This window comes from Bubalus bubalis, chromosome 3, assembly GCF_019923935.1.
Source record: "Bubalus bubalis isolate 160015118507 breed Murrah chromosome 3, NDDB_SH_1, whole genome shotgun sequence".
NCBI classification, from domain to species: domain Eukaryota; kingdom Metazoa; phylum Chordata; class Mammalia; order Artiodactyla; family Bovidae; genus Bubalus; species Bubalus bubalis.
In genome coordinates, this window is record NC_059159.1 from 167122853 (window position 1) to 167141460 (window position 18608).

General features: G+C 49.4%; 1 protein-coding gene across 1 annotated transcript in view; it reads left to right on the forward strand.

Annotated features, from left to right (window-relative positions):
• Positions 1-365: 365 nt before the first annotated feature.
• The window catches only part of PAPPA (pappalysin 1), a 270648-nt gene continuing 252405 nt past the window's right edge, over positions 366-18608 (forward strand). Inside the window, exon 1 of the mRNA XM_006074173.4 lies at positions 366-1199. Within this exon, the coding sequence (XP_006074235.3) occupies positions 779-1199 (421 nt within the window). The 5' untranslated portion in view covers positions 366-778. The remainder of the gene's footprint in view (positions 1200-18608) is intronic.

The window sequence follows — 18608 nt, forward strand, 5'->3', positions numbered from 1 at the left end:
GAGAGCTGGGAGGACCATAAGGGGGTGTGTACAGAATTTCATTAAATTGTTACTTTAAGATTGTCTTCTTAAAAAAAAAAAAAAGGAGGGGGTGGAGAAGCGGAGAGAAGGAGGCAAACGGGAAGGTGGAGGACGGCTGGGTAGCTCGGCCTCTCCAAACTGATTGATTAGTCATGATCCCCGCAGTTTTAACTAGGACTCATTCAATTGGGGAGGTGGAGCGCTCGGGAGCAGATTAGCATACGCTTGTTTACTCATCTTCTGAGGGATTTTTTCCCCCCTCTTTCCTTTCATTTTGTGAAGAAGGAGGGAGGGGAGGGGGGACTTGGGGGGGGAAGGGGGCTGTGGCTTGTGTTATAAAGGACGCAAAAAATAAATAAATTAGAGCATCTTTTGGGGGGGAGGGAATTCAGCGGATCAGTGTCTTAGAGGAGCTTTTTTTTTTTTTTTTAAGAGCGAGAAATCATATAAAATAAAATGAAATAAAACAAGGAGGAAGGCAACCAGCTGTTAGAGGGGGGAATAAGGCAGATAAAGGAGCGGAGAGAGAAATTAATTGCCAACCAGGAGGAGTTGGGCTGTATTTTTTCAAAGGTGGGGGGAGTGGAGCACACACCTTGAGGAGGAAAGCGAGAAAGAAAAGAAAAAAGCAAGTGGAAGGGGGGGCTCGCCCAAGAAGGGTGAAGAAGCGAAGAAAGTCGAGGCGCCGAGGCTCCTAAAGCTGGCAGCTCCGGGCGGCGGTGCAGGGGCGAAGGGGGGGCGGGGGGGACCGTCGGACATGCGGCTCTGGAGTTGGGTGCTGCGCCTGGGGCTGCTGAGCGCCGCGCTGGGCTGCGGGCTGGCCGAGCGCCCCCGCCGGGCCCGGAGAGACCCGCGGGCCGGCCGCCCCCCGCGCCCCGCCGCCGGCCCGGCCACCTGCGCCACCCGGGCGGCCCGCGGCCGCCGCGCCTCTCCGCCGCCGCCGCCGCCGCCGCCGCCGGGCGGTGCCTGGGAAGCCGTGCGCGTCCCCCGGCGGCGGCAGCAGCGGGAGGCAAGGGGCGCCGCGGAGGAGCCGAGCCCGCCGAGCCGGGCGCTCTATTTCAGCGGGCGAGGCGAGCAGCTGCGCCTGCGAGCCGACCTCGAGCTGCCCCGGGACGCGTTCACGCTGCAAGTGTGGCTGCGAGCAGAGGGGGGCCAGAGCTCTCCGGCGGTGATCACAGGTAGGCGAGGGCTCTCGGGCGGGCGCTGCACCGGCCTCGCGACCCCAGGGGCGCGCGGGTGCCTGGGCGCGGGTGGCGGGATGGTCGGGGGTCTGGAGGGTGTGTCTGTGCAGGAGCCGCCGCTCAGCTGGCCGCTCAGAGGCTCCGGGACGAGCCGCGAGCCTCACTTTGCCCCATCTGCCGAATGGGCGCGCTCGGAAGGTGTCCCTGCCTAGCCCCTCCAGAAGAACGCAGGGAGCGCTCCCGGCCACCCCAGACCGCAGTTGATGAGGGCTGGTCTCGGGGAGCCTTGTGCACATGAATCGTGTTTTGGATGTTCAGGTGGACTGTCTCTGTTCGGGATGGTGGGGAGGATGACCCAGTTGGGATGCATGTGACTAGAAGCTAGGGACCATTGATTTCTTTGGCTTTTTAATGGAGATGACCCCCCACCCCCGCTTTACTTAGCCCAGTTACCCTGAAAGCCTACAAGCTTGTTGTGATCCTCAGGACTTAAAAGTACTTGAAGTGCCCCAAAGTTGCTCTGTACTTGCTGCCTACCTCTGGGATTAACCCCCTACCCCCAGCCACCCACAGACACGCACACACACTGCCGTCCCGTGTTCTCTCTTTCCAAGCCCCTTGCCTGTCATTCGGAGCTGGGGTGAGACTTTCCGTCTGCACACCCAGCCAGTCTTCCCGGGACTAGGCTGCGAAACGGGGCGCTTTTCTCATTTGGGACTTTTACAAGCCCGTAATGAATTTAGGTTCCCCTCCTCACACCCTCCCCTTTCCATAGCAAAACCCACAGTGAAACCGGACACTTCGCGAGGGTTGCAAACCTTAGCAATCCTCCAGCATCCATTTTTCCTCCTCTTAATGAATCTGTGGCAATGTCTTTAATAAAACTGGGGGGCCGAAAGGGAGGGGGCGGCGCTGGAGGAGAGGAGGAAAGTTTTGCCTCTGCTGGCTGGGAGATTCCCTCCCTGCACAAACAATCTTGCCCCGTCCTCCTCGGACGGCTCAGAGTGAGAGTAGGGGTTCCCCCATCGATGCAGCCAGGAAACGTGTTGGAGGCGTTTTGCGATCCCACCCCCTTACACACACTTTCTTAGAAGGGAGAGAGCTCTGAGTTCTCCGGGCAGTCCGGCTTCTTTCTGTCGTGGCATGGACCTTCTCAAATGTTGCTAACTCTCCTATTTACAGCAAGCCCATTTCGGGGACCCAAACTCTGCTGCCGTACTAAGTAAGCACATACCGCGAAGCTCCGCTCTCCCGCTACCAAATCCCAAACCGAGAGCTACAAAGTGACTTTCCCCCATGCCTGACGTCATCATATGCTATTTTTTTCTTTTTCTTTCTTTTTTTTTTTTTTTGCGTCTCAGGAAGGAGAGGGAAACTGAGCTCATTCAGTTTTAGCCCCCAAGCCCCAGTCAGCCAGAGGGGTTTATAATGTAGAGTAGAGAAGAGACGGTACTCATAATAGTAATGCTGATGCTTATAATTCAGGGCTGTGGTATGTTTACTTCTCTTTCGGAACACAGGAAAAACACAGAGCCTGCTACTTGGAGTTTTTTTTTTTTTTTTTTTTAATGAGTAGATTTGATTTTTTCTTAGTCTATACCTGTGGTACAGGGGTTTGGAAACCTTTCTCCTCCAGAGTGGAGAGCCCAGGGTTCTAGACGTATCATCAATGAAAAGGTAGTAAATGCATTTTTGTAAAACAAACAAACACATACATATAGCACCTGAGATTCCACAGGAGCCTGCTTTATAAATGTCTGCAATTCAGACAAGGAGCCCCCTCTTGACACACACACTCTCTCTTGAGCACTCATTCACTCTCTCACACAAAGATTGTGCAGTAAAATACTTTAATTGGATGGGGGACGTTAGGTTATTATTGCTTGTATAAAATGCCTGGTCCATTTTATGTGTGGAAATAACATTCCTCTCAAAACGAGAAAGAAAAAAAAAGTCACTGCTGCTGTGTAGCCCCAGAAAGCTCAGAGCTTTCCTCCCTAGGATTCTGGTGGATTTTTTTTCCCCTCCCCTAGTTGAGTCTGAGCCAGATTTGACGGTGTGTAAACACCTGGCCTTGAGCCAGAAAAGACTCGTTCTGCGCGTATCCTCCACACGGTACAGGCTGTGGGACTGAAAAGAACCTGCTTCTCCTTGAATTAAAATGCAAACAAACAGAGGTTCTTTGCAGAAACACTTTTGCAGCTCCTTCCTCTGTGTCAGTTCAGGCTGGGAGAGGCAGGGCCAGCTGAGGTGGGCAATTTGGATGAGGGTGTCAAGCCACGTCCTCCCGCAGCGACCTGGGGTGCCCGGTTGGCCACCTGACCTCTGCTGGCGCTCTTTGGCGGGGCGTCGCCACTTTCCTAGGAATCCCTGGTCACCTATCTTGAGAGAGCAGGCATCTCCCAGCAGGGACCTCACTGCTATTTCAGGCAGAGGGTTGCTGCCTCGCTGTCAGGCCAGGCTGCCTTACATCACTCTTTGCTGCAGGATTCAATTGGGTTTCGTAAAGGTCTAATTTTATGGTGCTGTTAACCGGGTCTGTCGTCTGGCAGAGGCAGGCCTCTCCGCTGCTGGGAGGCGGGCCATGCTCCCAGATCCGCCTGGGATGCTATTTCTACCCTGGTTCAAACTTCACTGACACCAGTTCAGACAGGCGCTCAGAGAGGCAGAGAAGAGTGAAGGAGCAGTTTGTTTCTGAAGCTCTGAAAACATGCCTTTTATTTTTTCCAAAAAGGAAGTGGCAGTGAGTGGGGGGGAATATATATATATATATATATATATGTATATATACACACACACATACACACACATGTCTGTGCATATGTGTGTGTGTCGGTTGCTCAGTTGTGTCCAACTCTTTGCAACCCCATGGACTGTAGCTCTCCAGGCTCCTGTGTCCTTGGGATTTCCCAGGCAAGAATACCAGAGTGGGTTGCCATGACCTCCTCCAGGGGATCTTCCCAACCCAGGAATTGAACCTGGGTCTCTCATGGTGCAGGCAGATTCTTTATCATCTGATCCACCAGGGAAGCCCACATATATATGTGTGTGAGTATTAATAAAAATGAAAAGGCTTATGCAGGCAAAAGCAGAGCTAAAGTTAGAAAGTGCCTGTGTGCCGGAGTCTCTGAATGGCCCACCCACGGTGGATGGTCTGAGGGTTGAAGAGTCCTTTAAGGCTGTTGTGAAAAGGGTCCTCGGAGGTCCCCCAGGCCTGATCTTGTCTCTTAGGCCAAACAGGGAGACAGAAGCAGCCAGGGGAGGGGTCCCCTGTGGCAGGAACTAGGATTTGAGCCTGGTCCTGTCCAATCCCAGGCCTTACCCACTATCCTGCTGAGAAAACCCATCCGAGAAACAGTCACCTCCCACCCCTCACAGACCCACCACCCAGCCACTTGGGACATGGCAATTGGGGTTCCCTTTCAAGTCTGGGGCTGAGGGGGGCTTATTGACACATCCTTTTGCCTTTATAGCGTACCAGGCAGGATCCAGACCCCTGCCCCTCATCCCCACCTGCCCTCCCCCACCATACCTCTCCAGTTTGACAGAAAGAGAAAGAAGGGGAAGAAAAAGAAAACAAGACTCAATTTGCTCCAAGGAGCAGAGGCCCCGAGCAGCAGTTAATCTTGTTAAAGTTTCTCTGACCTGCTAGATAAGTGAAATGTGGACCCCACAAGTACGGCTACCTCCTCCCGCCCCCATGCCTTAGTGACCCAGAATCCCTGCTCACAAGAAGGAAAGGATTTACCTGAATCCCCTCCAGCACCTCCTCCTGCCATGCTTCTTTCCTTTGTTCTAAATATTGGACTATTGAGTTGACAGGCTACCGAGAAGAGACCTTTATTTCCGCCCTTCTGCAGCCCACACTTCCCACAACCCACTCAACCCCAAAAAAGCCTTGGCTCTGTGGACTGAGGATACTTAGTGGCAGGAAGGAAAGTGACTCTTCCTGGGTGCCTCCCAGGTGCCAGGCACTGAGCTAGGTGCTTGCCTTGTGTCTGCCAGTTTCACCCTCACAGCCACCCTGCAAGGTGGGCATCGTCACCTCTGTTTTCCAAATGAGGAAACAAAGTCTCAGAGGGTGGAAGCTACTTAGTCCAAAGTGGACAGAGCCCAGGTATGACCTCGAGCTGCAAGTGCCCGCTTCTTCTTCAGCAGTGCTTTTGGAGAGAGAAGGAATGACCCCCTTTCCTTCTTTAGACCTGCTGCGGACAACTCCTTTCTGCCCCTCTGTGTGCTAACTGTATTCCTGCAGATGAAATGGGATAAAACGTGAATCTAAATCTCCTTGGAACTCTGGATGTGACTCGCATATCTGGGTGTTTTTTTTTTTTTTTTTCTTTTCCCACCAAACTATCTATCAGACAGACAGGGCTTGGAATTTCTGTTGCCAATGACTTCCTGTGTGGTTTGAGTCAGGTCACTTTGTCTTTCTGTCCCTTTGGCTTCCTCTTCTGTAAAATGGGCATAATGGTGTCAGGATAATGCAGGGAAATAAGCAGGCAGAAAGTACCTGGCACAGAACCAGCTCATCCTGGGGACTCAGTCAATGGCTGTGAGTGGTAGCTGGATCCAGTAAGTAACCCTCTTGCCTTTCCCAATTCGCCACCTTGCCTTCAGCCCGTTTATGCCATGTTCAGGCTTCCCTGCTGGAGTGGCTGGGGAGTCTGTCTAGAGTAGACAGTGTATCTTGGGGAACAAACAGTTGGGCCCCTTCAGATCCCTTCCTTGCACTTTGATTTCCTCTTCTTTGACCTACTTGGACGACTCCTTGGTGATAAGGGCCAGAGGAGGGTCACCAGCACGGGACCAATGACTAGGAAAGCCGGTTAGCACCCAGGGGGAGAATACACCCTCGGGAACAGCAGCCCGACAGTGGCCACAGTGCATCCCGGTCACAGCTCTGTGGTCACATACCTCTCGCTCCTTCCCCAGACACTGCCCTGACTGTCACGTTGCCCCAGCCAGCACTTCACGTGCACAGATCGGGTGACGGAGGCTGCATCACCCTCGCCCCACTACACCGAGGAGGGCAAACTGGAGGCTAAGAGGTGGAGGGCTCAGGAACGTGGCTTTTGCATGGTCAGCCAGGCATGGACTGTGTCCAGCAGCCCATGGAGAAACAGGGAAACTGAGGGCCAGCATCACACGGGGGCTGAGAACTGAACTGTATCCATAAGCTGCCCCTCTCAAGGTGGCCTGGGAGGTGATTTGGTTGAGTTGCTCCCATTTCGTAGCACTGAAAATCACCAGCTTTTAAAACCTCCTGCTGCCCAGCTGCCTCCCAGGGATTCAGAGGTCGACGGTCTGGCACTGGCCTGGGCAGCGGTGTTTTTCGAAACCTTCTCAGGAGATGTGGAAGGGCCACCAGCAGGAAGAACCGCTGATCCTGCTTGATGTCTCCCTGCTCTGCAGGTGGAGAAACTGAGGCCTCGGGCAGGGGTAGGGAGTAGGGCTTCCTGCTTACCCAGCTGGTCGGTGGCAGAGCTTTTAGAGAAGTTCAGCTGTTCCAGTTCTGAATTACCATCAGAAGGGACCCCCTTTCCATTCCCAATTCCACTGTGGTTCCTAGGGGCAGGGTGTGTGTGTGTGTGTGTACATTCACACGCACACTGACATTCCATTTTTTTCAAATCTGGTCCTGTATGTGAAGCCACATTCTCACCTTCTGGTACCTCCTTTAAAGAGCAAACACTCCTAAAAGGGGATAATACATGGAGTGCCACACATCTGAGTTCAAATGGACCTCTCACCATGCTTAAGCAGTGAGGCATATTTTTTTTTCTGAGGAATAAGAGGTGGAAAGGAGGGAAGGAACCCCAGCTGGAAGGCATTCCCCACTTTGCCCAGGGCTAGTCCTTCCTGAAAGAAAGCAAGTGTTCCTATCATCCCAAATCCCCTCACCTTATGATCACTCTGAAACCAGCGCTGGCTGTAGGGTGTCTTAGATGAGAGAGAAGACTCCCAGGGACCCCAGGTAGGAGGACCCCCTATACAAGCAGCCTGAGCCTCATCTACCTATGGCTGGTCCAGGGCTTAAGAATTCAGTAAGTGCCTGCTTCTCCCCTCACCTGCTGCCCCGTCTCTGGAATTTAATTTCCTTTCCCTCAGTGTCTCTTTTATCTTTTTTTCTTGCTGCGCTGAGGACTCTGCTTCATGCCTTGATACACTTACTGGAAACATTCAACTCAGACCTGACTTGTGGGTCTTGGCCCTTTAGCTCCTTTGAAAACCTGGAACTGAGAGCCAGGAACTCTGGACTCAAGTCCCAGCTTGGCGTCCTCTGAGCTGTGTGACCTGGAGCCTCTGGGGAGAGAGTTGCAGGTGTGGTTACAGTCAACACCCCCATCTCACATGTTGTCACGAGAACCAGGTGAGACAATGGCAGGAGAAGCTCTCGGCTGAGATCAGAATCTAGTTCATAGGTCCACACTGGTTGGAGGATCCAGAAAGTGAGAGATGTGAGTGCTTTGTAAGATCCACGTAGTTCCTGGAAAAGGCACCTTTATCATCATTCTTCACACTCCAACAATAAACAGTGATCGAGTTAGCAAACCTTTCCCTATGTGTGACCTCACTGGAGTCCTTTGATGTTGGAATTAACAGGTCTGCCTCACTTGCCGTGTGACCCAGACAACTTAACTGCTCCTCTCTGCTTCAGTGTTCTCAGCGTGCGTAGCTGGGGGGGTAGCAATGAAACAGGGGCTTTCACACTGGAAATCCTAAGATTTCCACAATCTTAGGAATGCCCTGGGGAGAGGTGATGGAGAAGGAAATGGCAACCCACTCCAGTGTTCTTGCCTGGAAAATCCCAGGGATGGGGGAGCCTGGTGGGCTGCTGTCCATGGGGTCGCACAGAGTCGGACACGACTGAAGTAACTTAGCAGCAGCAGCAGCAGGGAAGAGATGAAGGGAAGCAAAGCATTCTGCTTCCTGCACCTTCCCTTCCCCTATACTGCCTGAATTGTGTGATTCTACAAGACTTCCTTTGAAGGACTGTGTGAGTTTCTCAGTGACAGAATTCAAGTGGACACGGACTGACATTGTTAACTTTGTTAGTCATGATACCGGTATTGTGATTATACACTTTTAAAGATCTATTCTGTTAGAAATGCGTACTGAAGTATTTATGGATAAAATGACGTTATGTCTATTTTGTTTGTTTAAAGTGTTCCAGGAAAAAAAAAATTAGGATGTTGGGGGGAAGAGGGGTAGATGAAAGAAGATTGGCAGACTGATGATCGCTGAAGCCAGGTGACAGAAAACAACGGGCTTCAATGCAGGTTTTGTCTGTCCTCCTGTGCCTGATTGAAGAATTCCATCATAAAAAGTTTAAAAGAGTTGGAGAGCCACAGGAGGAGCTGAAGTCTTAGATCCCTGCGTGATCTGTGAGCTGACAGGTTTCCAACTGCATTTCAGCAACTTGGAGCGGGTGAGGGACTCTCCCAAGGTCACACAGAGAGTAACTGAAAGTCAGGGTGCAGACACCGGGAGCTCCCTCGGCCCTTCTTCCTGTACACCTGTGAAGCCAGGTGACTGGCCGTCTTGGAGAGCTTTCGAGGAAGACAAGAGACAGGAGGGGCAGGTGGAGCCTTGCAGAGCAATTAGAAATGTCCGTGAGGGCATTCCTTGCTGTATGGAACCATCCCCAGCATTGGGAAGCATTTTATATCCTTAGTTTTCTGCATAAGAATCCCCTAGAATCTCCTAATCTTGTGACAACCCAAAACACACTGCGACCATTCACACACAGGTGCGCGTGTACACACACACACACACACACACACACACACACTCATTCACGTTTCCACCTACCCCTGTTTCTTTCTTTCTTTCTTTCTTTTGGTTCCTTCTTTCTCTGCATCTCCCATGGCCCTGGAAGCCTTCTAGAACCTTCTAGAGCCCAGTGGGGCTGGAGGAGGAGGATAAACTATAGTTGACTAAGAAAGAGCTGACACAGTCAGGAAATGGGAGGAAGGAGCATATGTTTACTGAGGACGTATTTTGTAATGATTGATGGTAGAACTCGAGTCAGGCTGCCTGAGTGTGATTGGGCTGGTTCTCCCACCTGCCAGTTGTGTGACCTAGGGCAAGTTACTTAATATCACCAAGCGTCACTTTTCCCCTCCGTGAAATGCGGATAATACTGGCTCCTACTTCATAGGGTTGTTTTGAAGATTAACTGGGCCTCCATGTGGAAAACGCTTAGTAATGGAATCTAGACCATGGGTAAGCACCCAGTAAATGCTAACTCGTGTGGGTTTTGTGTATGTCCGGTCCTTGCTACACGCCATTTCTAATTCTCTCAATAACTCTATAAATTAGACATGTTTATCTCCTTTGGCAGAGCTAGGAATCGCCTTTCCCTCCCTCCCCACTCAGGAAAGGCTCGTTCCTGTCGTCTTCACATAAAACAAAAACTAAAATGAAGGACAAAGAGAATAAACACTTTATCATTTCCTGTCACAGAAGCAGCATGGGCTCATTGTACAGACTCTAAGAAAAGCAGATTAAAAACAAGGAGCAGAGTAGGGCATGTCCCTCCCTGCCCAAGTATTCAACAAGTATTCAGTGAGTTTCTTCTGCATGCCAGGCACAGTTTTAGGCTGTCAGTACAAAGCAAGGAACAAAAGAAGATATCTCTGACCTCAGGGAGTTTATATTCTGGAGTCGGGGGTGGGAAGTGAGAAGGAAGAGGAGGCAGAAGACGAATGAGTAAGGAAATTCACCTCATCATGTTGGGTGAATGTTTATGAACATAGACGAAATAGGAAAAGGGAGTTGCGTGGGGCTGGGGTGGTGGGAAGAGGAGGGAGGTGGTGATGAGAAGTCACTCTGGACCAGAGGCCTCAGAGCAGAGCGGGGTTGGCTGGAGGAGGCTGTGGGGTTTGGAGAAGGAAGCACAAGGGACTAAGGGCAGGGGGGTGGAGGGTGGGGGTCAGGTCCAGCCCAGCAGCAGTCCTCAGCTTGCTGTGTGACTTTGGGGAGCGCACTTTCCTTCTTGGGGCCCGTTTTCCTCATCCGGACAGCGGGGGTAAGGAGGAGCTCATCCTTGTCTGCCTTTGCCCTAGAGGCCCAGCAGAGGTCCCTGGGGGCCCCATGGTCCTCATCAGTCAATCAGTGTTGGCAGTCGTTCCCGCGCTCTTCCTTTTCAAGTGAGGCTTCCTCCACCAGGTGGCGCTTGTGCCCCTCGGGGACTAAGTGCCCACACCGACTGCTCCTCTTTCCCAGCTACACTCGTCCTTGAAAAAGCACATGGCGCCCCTTCTTGCTCAGGTATCACTGACCGACCCCAACTTAGAATGTGGCTGTCTCATGGACATGTATGCTTTAATGTCGCCTCAAAAAGCCTCCTATCCACAAGCAGAGTACCAATGGGTAGAATCTGCATCAAAGACTGACTGAAGACATTATGTAGGGAATATTGGTACTTCCCAAGAGCTGGAAGCCATCGCATTACTGATATTGCTGATAAGAGCTGCCGTAAATATATTTTTAAAAAAACTCGCTAAATGACCTTTTCAGTGATCACATCTTGGCTTATGGCTAGAATACTCAGGTTTCATAATTTCTTACTGTACGAAAGCCATTCCAGGCAAGTAGCTGGACACTGGCATAGACCACTGGCCTTTTGGTCATGCTTATCACTTTAATCACATCACTTCATGATTAAAATACTAGAACTCAGGAGTCTGTAGCCATCTGTTAGTCTATTCTCCTTCTGGGAATCCCCAGCACTGTCATCCCCAGATTTTTCTTCCAACAAGAGAAAGAGAATGTTTTCCAGTATTACTTGTCACAAACCCAGGGACCATGGAAGAGTAGGAGAGATGGCCCTGTTTCAGTTTTGGAAAACCTGAGAGGGTCCCAGGTTCCAGTCCGTTTGGAGGAAACAGAGACAGAAACTCTAGGAGGTGCGGGATCGCAGCTTGGGATCTAAGTGCGTGGGTTGTTGTTTAGTCGTTCAGTCATGTCCAGCTCTTTTTGTGACCCCATGGACTGTAGCCCACCGGGCTCCTGTTCATGGGATTTCCCAGGTAAGAATACTGGAGTGCATTGCCATTTCCTTCCCCAGGGGATCTTCTGAACCCAGGGATCGAACCTGCATCTCCTGCATTGGATGTAGCTTCTTTACCACTGAGTCACCTGGGATGCCCAAGTATGTGGGCGGGGGGAGCATGTAACTTATTACGGATCCCTGATCTACTCTTTTGCCTATAAGAGACTGGTGGTCTAACCTGTACCTACCACCTTTGAGGCAAGAAGCTGTTCCTGCATCTGTCCCACATCCACTTCTTCTTAATTGTTTTTGCTCTATAAACAAGAAATACAGCTGAGCAGAATATGACCAGATATGTTTGTAAAGAGGGATTTATTTCCCCCAATGAAATTGGAGATCTTTTGGCTACAGAGGCTGGTAAGAGTACAGAGAAAGAGCTGATAACAGGCCAATCAGGAACAAGGTGGCCTTGCTCTAAGAGATGCACAGTACACATAAAATGTAAGGAAGGAAGGCATCCTCTACTCTGGTGAAGAAACATTCCCGTAAGTGCAGAGAACCCAGGGGTGTGAGAGTCAGCATCAGAGCCATTCGTTCCCAGGATGAGAAACCAAGGGGTGGTGGAAACAGTGACTTGTCCAAACCAGTGACCATTCAGGGTAAGATCCTCTGTCTTCTGAATCTTAGGCCAGGGCTAGGTCTGCTTCCCTCCTTGCTTTGCATCCTTCCCTATCAAAGTACCATCTCTCTGCTGAGGAGCATCATTTATCTCCAGATTCTGCTGGACTCTGGACTCACAGATCCAGCTGTCTATTGAAAATGTCAGCCTGCATTTCAAACTCAACATGTCCAAAGCTGAATCCTCTTTTTTCCAAAATTCCTTCTGTCCTCATCTAGTGTCACCTGCCCTAGATATGTCACCCACCAAATGGCAACCCACTCCATTGTTCTTGCCTGAAGAGTCCCAGGGACGGGGGAGCCTGGTGGGCTGCCGTCTCTGGGGTCGCACAGAGTCGGACATGACTGAAGCGACTTAGCAGCAGCAGCATGTTTATCCTGTCTGTCCTGCCTTTTTAACATGTTTAGAGCCAACCTTCCTTCCCCTTTCTTAGCTTAGGCTTTCTTCATCTCTTGCTTTGACTCTTCCCTTAGAATTGTAAGTGCCCACTTCTCTGAGCCTCAACTCCAACACCTCCTTCAACCTGTCCTTCAGCTTTCCGCAGTCAAATCTTGCTCCAGTGCTAATCTGCCTCTACTGCCTCTAGCTAGAGGCCCTTCAATAGCACTGCAGTTATTTACAGTCCCCCAGATAAATGCCATAGGCTTTTCCCCATCATTTTCTTTACTTGACATGCCTCCTAGATCCCCTAGATCCTTGACGTACCTTTCTATCCCCACATGGAAATGTTGCAGGCACCGTGTTGCAGAGCGCTTAAGCTTCTAGAGGATTCTGCTCGATGTTCCTCTTCTGGGAAACCCTTTCTGACTCTTCCCCAAATACTGCTTGTTTCCCACCTCTCTTATCATCTGTCTCGTTATGCTCTGCACACATTTATCAAAACACCTGGAATTCTTTATCACATTTTATCCTGTGCAAATTAGGGGTCCTCTCAGCTTCTCCACTGCCTGGCCGCACACCTTGCTTATAAGGAAATACACAGATTTTTTTTGTTTAATGAATGCATGAGTGGATAAAGGAACCAGCTACATTTCTAATGATTCTGGGAGAAAGAGCTTGGGAACCTCAGGCATGTTGCATTACGTAACCAAAACACATGACCTGGCCCGTGCGTCACACTCAGAAACATTACACAGTGGTTAATTCCATTTCCCCTTGAGCAAAGAAGTCAGAAGGGAAAATAAAAGATAATCTGGCCTTCCCAAACACGGGGTAGGGGAGGGACAGTGTAGCCGACGCCTCCTCAACTCACATCTCGGCCTTTCTAATCCAAGCCCCAGATTAACCTTGGTCTTTCCCACTCTGTCCTTTGCCCATTTGCGAAGCGTTTGTTTTGTGTGTGCACAGCAGCACATAATCCCAAGCTTTGCTGTCTTCTCCGGTTTCCACCCTGGTCCCCTTTCGCAGGTCCTTTCTGGGCCTTGGGTGTCCTAGCTGTCATATCTGTTGCCTGGGTTTTCCCTCCTTTGTGATTGGCGGGCCTCCCGTCGGCTGGCCTTGATCTTGTGAGCCCTTGGGGTGACCTTGGGGTCTGGAATCCTCTATCCGCTGTTTATATACCCTTGAGGGAGGAGACGCATTCTCAGCGGTAATAACAGTAATAAAAGCCGCCAGCTCATAACGAGCACTGACTGTGCACTGGCCCTGTGCCGAGGACTGCACGCCGGACCCTCGGAGTTTGGTTTAGAAAGTGACATGACTTGCTGAAGGCCTCACGGCTTAAGGGTTGTAGAACTGGAGCTGAGGCCAGTTTAATTTTCTCTCTATCCATAGGGCCTAGTGCATTGCTTGGAATACAGTAACTGTTCAGTAAATGTTCCGTGAGAGGATGAATATATGTGAATGCTATATAGATGGCTGCCTAGCTGGCTGGATGGATGGATGAGGCTACCCACAGTGGCTAATGCAACCATCTACAGAGACTAAAGAGAAGGACAAAAGAGAAGGAATAGAGGGGGAGAGAGATGGAAGAAAAACTGGAATGAACGTTATAAGACTTTAAAGACATTGGCTAAGAAATCTCTTTGTTGTTCAGAATATATTTTATTTGCCAGTAACTTTTGAACAAAAAGGCCATTGATGTCTCCCAGAGCATTTTCCACTTTTACATAGTCTACCAGGAGCTAATAAACTTTCAAAGATTCGCTCTGCCAAACATGTTTCTGGATTCCTTTTTTGGGAATCAGACTTCCTTGATAGCTCAGCTGGTAAAGAATCCGCGTGCAATGCAGGAGACCCGGATTCGATTCCTGGGTTAAGAAGATCTGCTGGAGAAAGGATAGGCTATCCACTGCAGTATTCTGGCCTGGAGAATTCCATGGACTATAGTCCATGGGATCACAAAGAATCAGACACGACTGAGCCCCTTTCACTTTTGGGAATCAGGGCCTGAGAAATGTTCCCCCAGGAACATGCTCAGCAGAGACGGTGACCCTCTCACCGTCTGAGGAGGGACCTGATACATTCAGAGCCAGTTTGGGCCCGAGGTAGGTGGCATGCTGTGAGAACCAGGGGTTCTGAGCAGAAGAACGACTCTGGAGTAACGAGGCTGGTTTGTGACGTGCTCTCATTGGAGCTGATTAAGCCTCTGTAGAGCCAGTAGTGAGTTCACAGGATTACTCCTTTACAAAAAACCCCACTGGGCTGATTAGAGCTGATCTGCTAGCAGCAAATATGATATCTTGTTCTTCCCTTTCCCAAGACAATAGAGTCTGCTTTATAAAATCTGCTCAGTTTTTAGATGAAGAAACTGAGATCTAGGCAAGTTAACTTGCTAAACTGAGTTGAGTGAGGTTAAGCGCACAGACTGGTAGCAAAATTGCAACTAGAACTGGGATCTCTTGACTCCCAAATCAGTGCTTTTTCCACTAGACCACTTTGTTTGCCTTTACAGTGTCAGATGATGGATACATCTGTGGGTTCACATTAGTGAGCTTATTAGAAATGTCATACAGCTGTTTATTAACTGAAGTATTTCTTACATGCCAAACCTCTGTCCTAGACATTCTGCAAAGTTGAATGGGAAATGGCAGTTTATTCAGAGAGGTAAGCTTCCCTTCTTTTCTTCCTTCCTTCCATCCATCCACCCATCTATTTGGTTACTGAGCAACCTTTACATCTTTGAGTCTTACACACTGAGCTAGGAGATTCAGATTAAAAAGAACAGGGCACAGTTCCGTCCCTTGGGGAACTCCCAGTCCTGGTGGCGGAAGCAGACTGGTAAACAGCTACATGACATCATGGTAACTGCTATAACTAAGCAATTAATAGAGTCCTGGCAAAGCTCAGAAGCAGAAAAATTGTGTTGTTGCACATCCATGTTTGTTATGGGGGCTAGAAAGTACTCTGAGATTTGGGGGGCTAAGAGAGGTCCCTTCCCCCTAGAAGGGTTAGGGATTCATGAAGTAGGTGGGGTGCGTGTGGAATGTGCGCCTTGCCCTGCATAAGGATGCATACCATGCATGACGTTTTAAGTGTCGAACTGTAAGTCAAAGTAGAACAGTAAACACTTTTTGATTCAGGTCTCCGCTAAGGACATTGACCTAGAGTAGCTTTTAGGAATATGACACTAGGAAATGATTGGACAATTCATTCTATCACCACCCGAATCAAACCCAACAGCTCCTTACTGTGTTTGTCATGCTGTTGTGATGCCTTCGTACTTGTCTTTCTCCACTTGTTTCCAGGCTCCATCTGAGCGGAGACCATTTCTGTCGTTATCGCTGCTTTATTCCTACCTGTCACACAGCGCCGGCCATGGTGGTGGTGCTGTCGACTTTGTGAAATGAATTGGAGATGGCTCCGCATAAGGGAGAAAAGAGGACGTCTGAAAGGAAAGGTGCTTTGAGAAATGATGATGAGCCTTCAGAAGGGCCAGGCAATGAGAGCAGACGTGTTTGTGAATGACAGCCATTCGACACGGCTCTGGTTTCTCTGAGCTGACCCAATCCCTGTATATATTCCTGCCACCTTTCCCCTGTTACTAAGCCTCCTTTCTTTCTGTTGAGCCGGTATATCATTCTATTGGCTTTAAGTCCTTTTTCCCCGGGCTTTCTCTCAGTTTCTCCTATCCTGTCCCTGGAGAGAGCTGCTAAAGAACCAGCTGCAATGGTGAGGATGTGCCCTGCAAGCCTCCCCTGTGCCCTGGAGACCTCCCAGAGGATGTGAACGCAGTGAGGGCGAGAAGCATGCCTGCCATCTCAGCACACCTTCCCAGGGCTGGCACATTGCTGGGGTTTGGCAGATATGTGAATGGACTTCTGGATGCATGAATGCCGTAAATTTGCAGCACGTCTGATCTGGTCTCTTCACTTCACAGGTGGAGAGAATCTGATGTCCAGAGGAGGCAGGGAAAAGATTCCAAGTTCTGCTCCAACTCAGAGACAGAGAAGGACAAGAATTCAGTTCTCCTGACCATTGTTCTATCTAGTCATATTTTTCTGGGATTTGAGCCCAGCTCACTTGAACTTGGTCATAGAGATTTTAGATCATTGACTCCTATAGTTGGGTAGGACCCAAACTATGCTTTTATACCTGGGAAATCTAAAGTCCCAAGAATGGGAGAGGTTAAACCACACACCAGAGCTTCCCCAAAACCCTCTGTGCATCTCCATAGAGTCAATAAAAATGTAGTATGTGCCCAATACTCTAGAGGTGCAACGCTTAAAGACAGAACAGGTCCCTGCCCTCGTGGACTTTTTTATTCTTGTGAGGAGAGAAAGACCATACATAGGGAATCAGTTGTAAGGGCTTATACAGTGACGAGCAATGAAAGTGGATGCTGTGGAGAATGACCAGAGTAGAAGGACATCGATGTAGGTGGCCAAGCTGAAGCTTGAATGACAGATGAGGAGGAACAAGCTGTATGAAAAGACAAATAGAGTTCCAGAGAGAAAAAGAAAGAGACAGAAGAGCTAGTGCATAGACCTTGAGGCAGGACAAAGAAGATTTAGCAGGTTGAAGAAGCAGATAGTCAAGCCATTACGAGACCTATGTTTCTGAAGCTAAAGGTAGCCCAGGTTGTGGAATGTGGATTTTGATCTAGATGAACTAGAAAGTTATCAGAGTTTCAACCAAGGAAGTTACAAGGTCTGGTGTTTGTTTTCCAAAGATCAGTTTGACCTCTGTGTGGAAAATGAATCATACGAGACCAAGAGTAGAGTGTCGATTATACCACTGTCATGGTGTGAATTCACTATTGATGTTATTGCTTAGTTAATTGTTTAGTTATTACTTAATATTTTGGTGAATATCATTACCACTTATTTCCTTGCTAATACCAGTACCAACTAAAATATCTGAATAGCACTAATACTTTAAACCAATAGGGGGAAGAGGGGTTCCTTGCATTTTGCTCCAGGAGGACTTGAAGACACTTGTCCTCAAGACATTTTCTGTAAAAATTTGAGACTGTGCACATTGTTCTGGAGAGCGGGTTGAAAGTTTTCGTCACTTTCTAAAAGGGGTCTATGGCCCCCAAATGATGACTTAAATGCCTAAAAGAAGGAGACCTAAGGGGTCATTTCCTGAAGCCTGGTCCCAGCTCTCAAATCTGAACACTCTAGGAGATCTGTGAAAATGAGAATGTTGATGCTGAGTTGTCATATCAGACTGAGGAATTGCACTTTCCTTCATCTGTACCCTTGTTGGAGTAAATAGAATTGGGGACTTTTTTTCCCTCTGAGGAGAAGTTCGTTTATTCCTTAGAAATATAATCTACAACTTTGTTTATTCAAACTCTGTTCTCTGAGTTTCTCTGAGTTTTAAACTAGGCAAGTTCACTTCCAAAGTGGCCTGAGGTGGTCCTTATCGTAATTATTCACTGTGGACTTTACCCAGGAATCTGTGAATCCAAATATCCATCTACTCTTCCATCCATCCAAGCATCACCCAACATCCACCCACCTACCCTCCTTCCCTCCTTCCCACCCTCCCTTCATCCCTCCTCCATACATTGATCTTTCCACCCTTCCATCAGTCCATGCCCTCACCAATCTATCCTTCCATCCATGTAGCCTATTTACCAGGCTCTCTGCTTCCCTGGTGACTCACATAGTAAAGCATCTGCCTGCAATGTGGAAGACCTGGGTTCGACCTCTGGGTTGGGAAGATCCCTAGGAGAAGGGAATGTCTACCCACTCCAGCATTCTTGCCTGGAGAATTCCATGGACAGAGGAGCCTGGCAGGCTACAGTCCATGGGGCCAAAAAGAGTCAGACACGACTGAGTGACTAAGACTTTCACTGTTTTCACTTTTCTCATGCTAGAGCTAGGACAAGAGTTGCTGCTGCTGCTGCTAAGTCAATTCAGTCGTGTCCGACTCTGTGCGACCCCAGAGATGGCAGCCCACCAGGCTCCCCCATCCCTGGGATTCTCCAGGCAAGAACACTGGAGTGGGTTGCCATTTCCTTCTCCAATGCATGAAAGTGAAAAGTGAAAGTGAAGTTGCTCAGTCGTGTCCGACTCCTAGTGACCCCATGGACTGCAGCCTACCAGGCTCCTCCATCCATGGGATTTGCCAGGCAAGAGTACTGGAGTGAGTTGCCATTGCCTTCTCCGAGGACAAGAGTTAGGAGACTCCAGTTCTTGTCCTCACACCACTGTGAGTCCTTGACAAAAATCTCCTGAGAAACCTCCACTGAACCGTTCACTTCTACTAGAGCACAGTTAGAAAATCTCACTTCAGAAGTTGAAAGCTACTTTGAAAAAAAATTCAAGTGCTCGTCCTG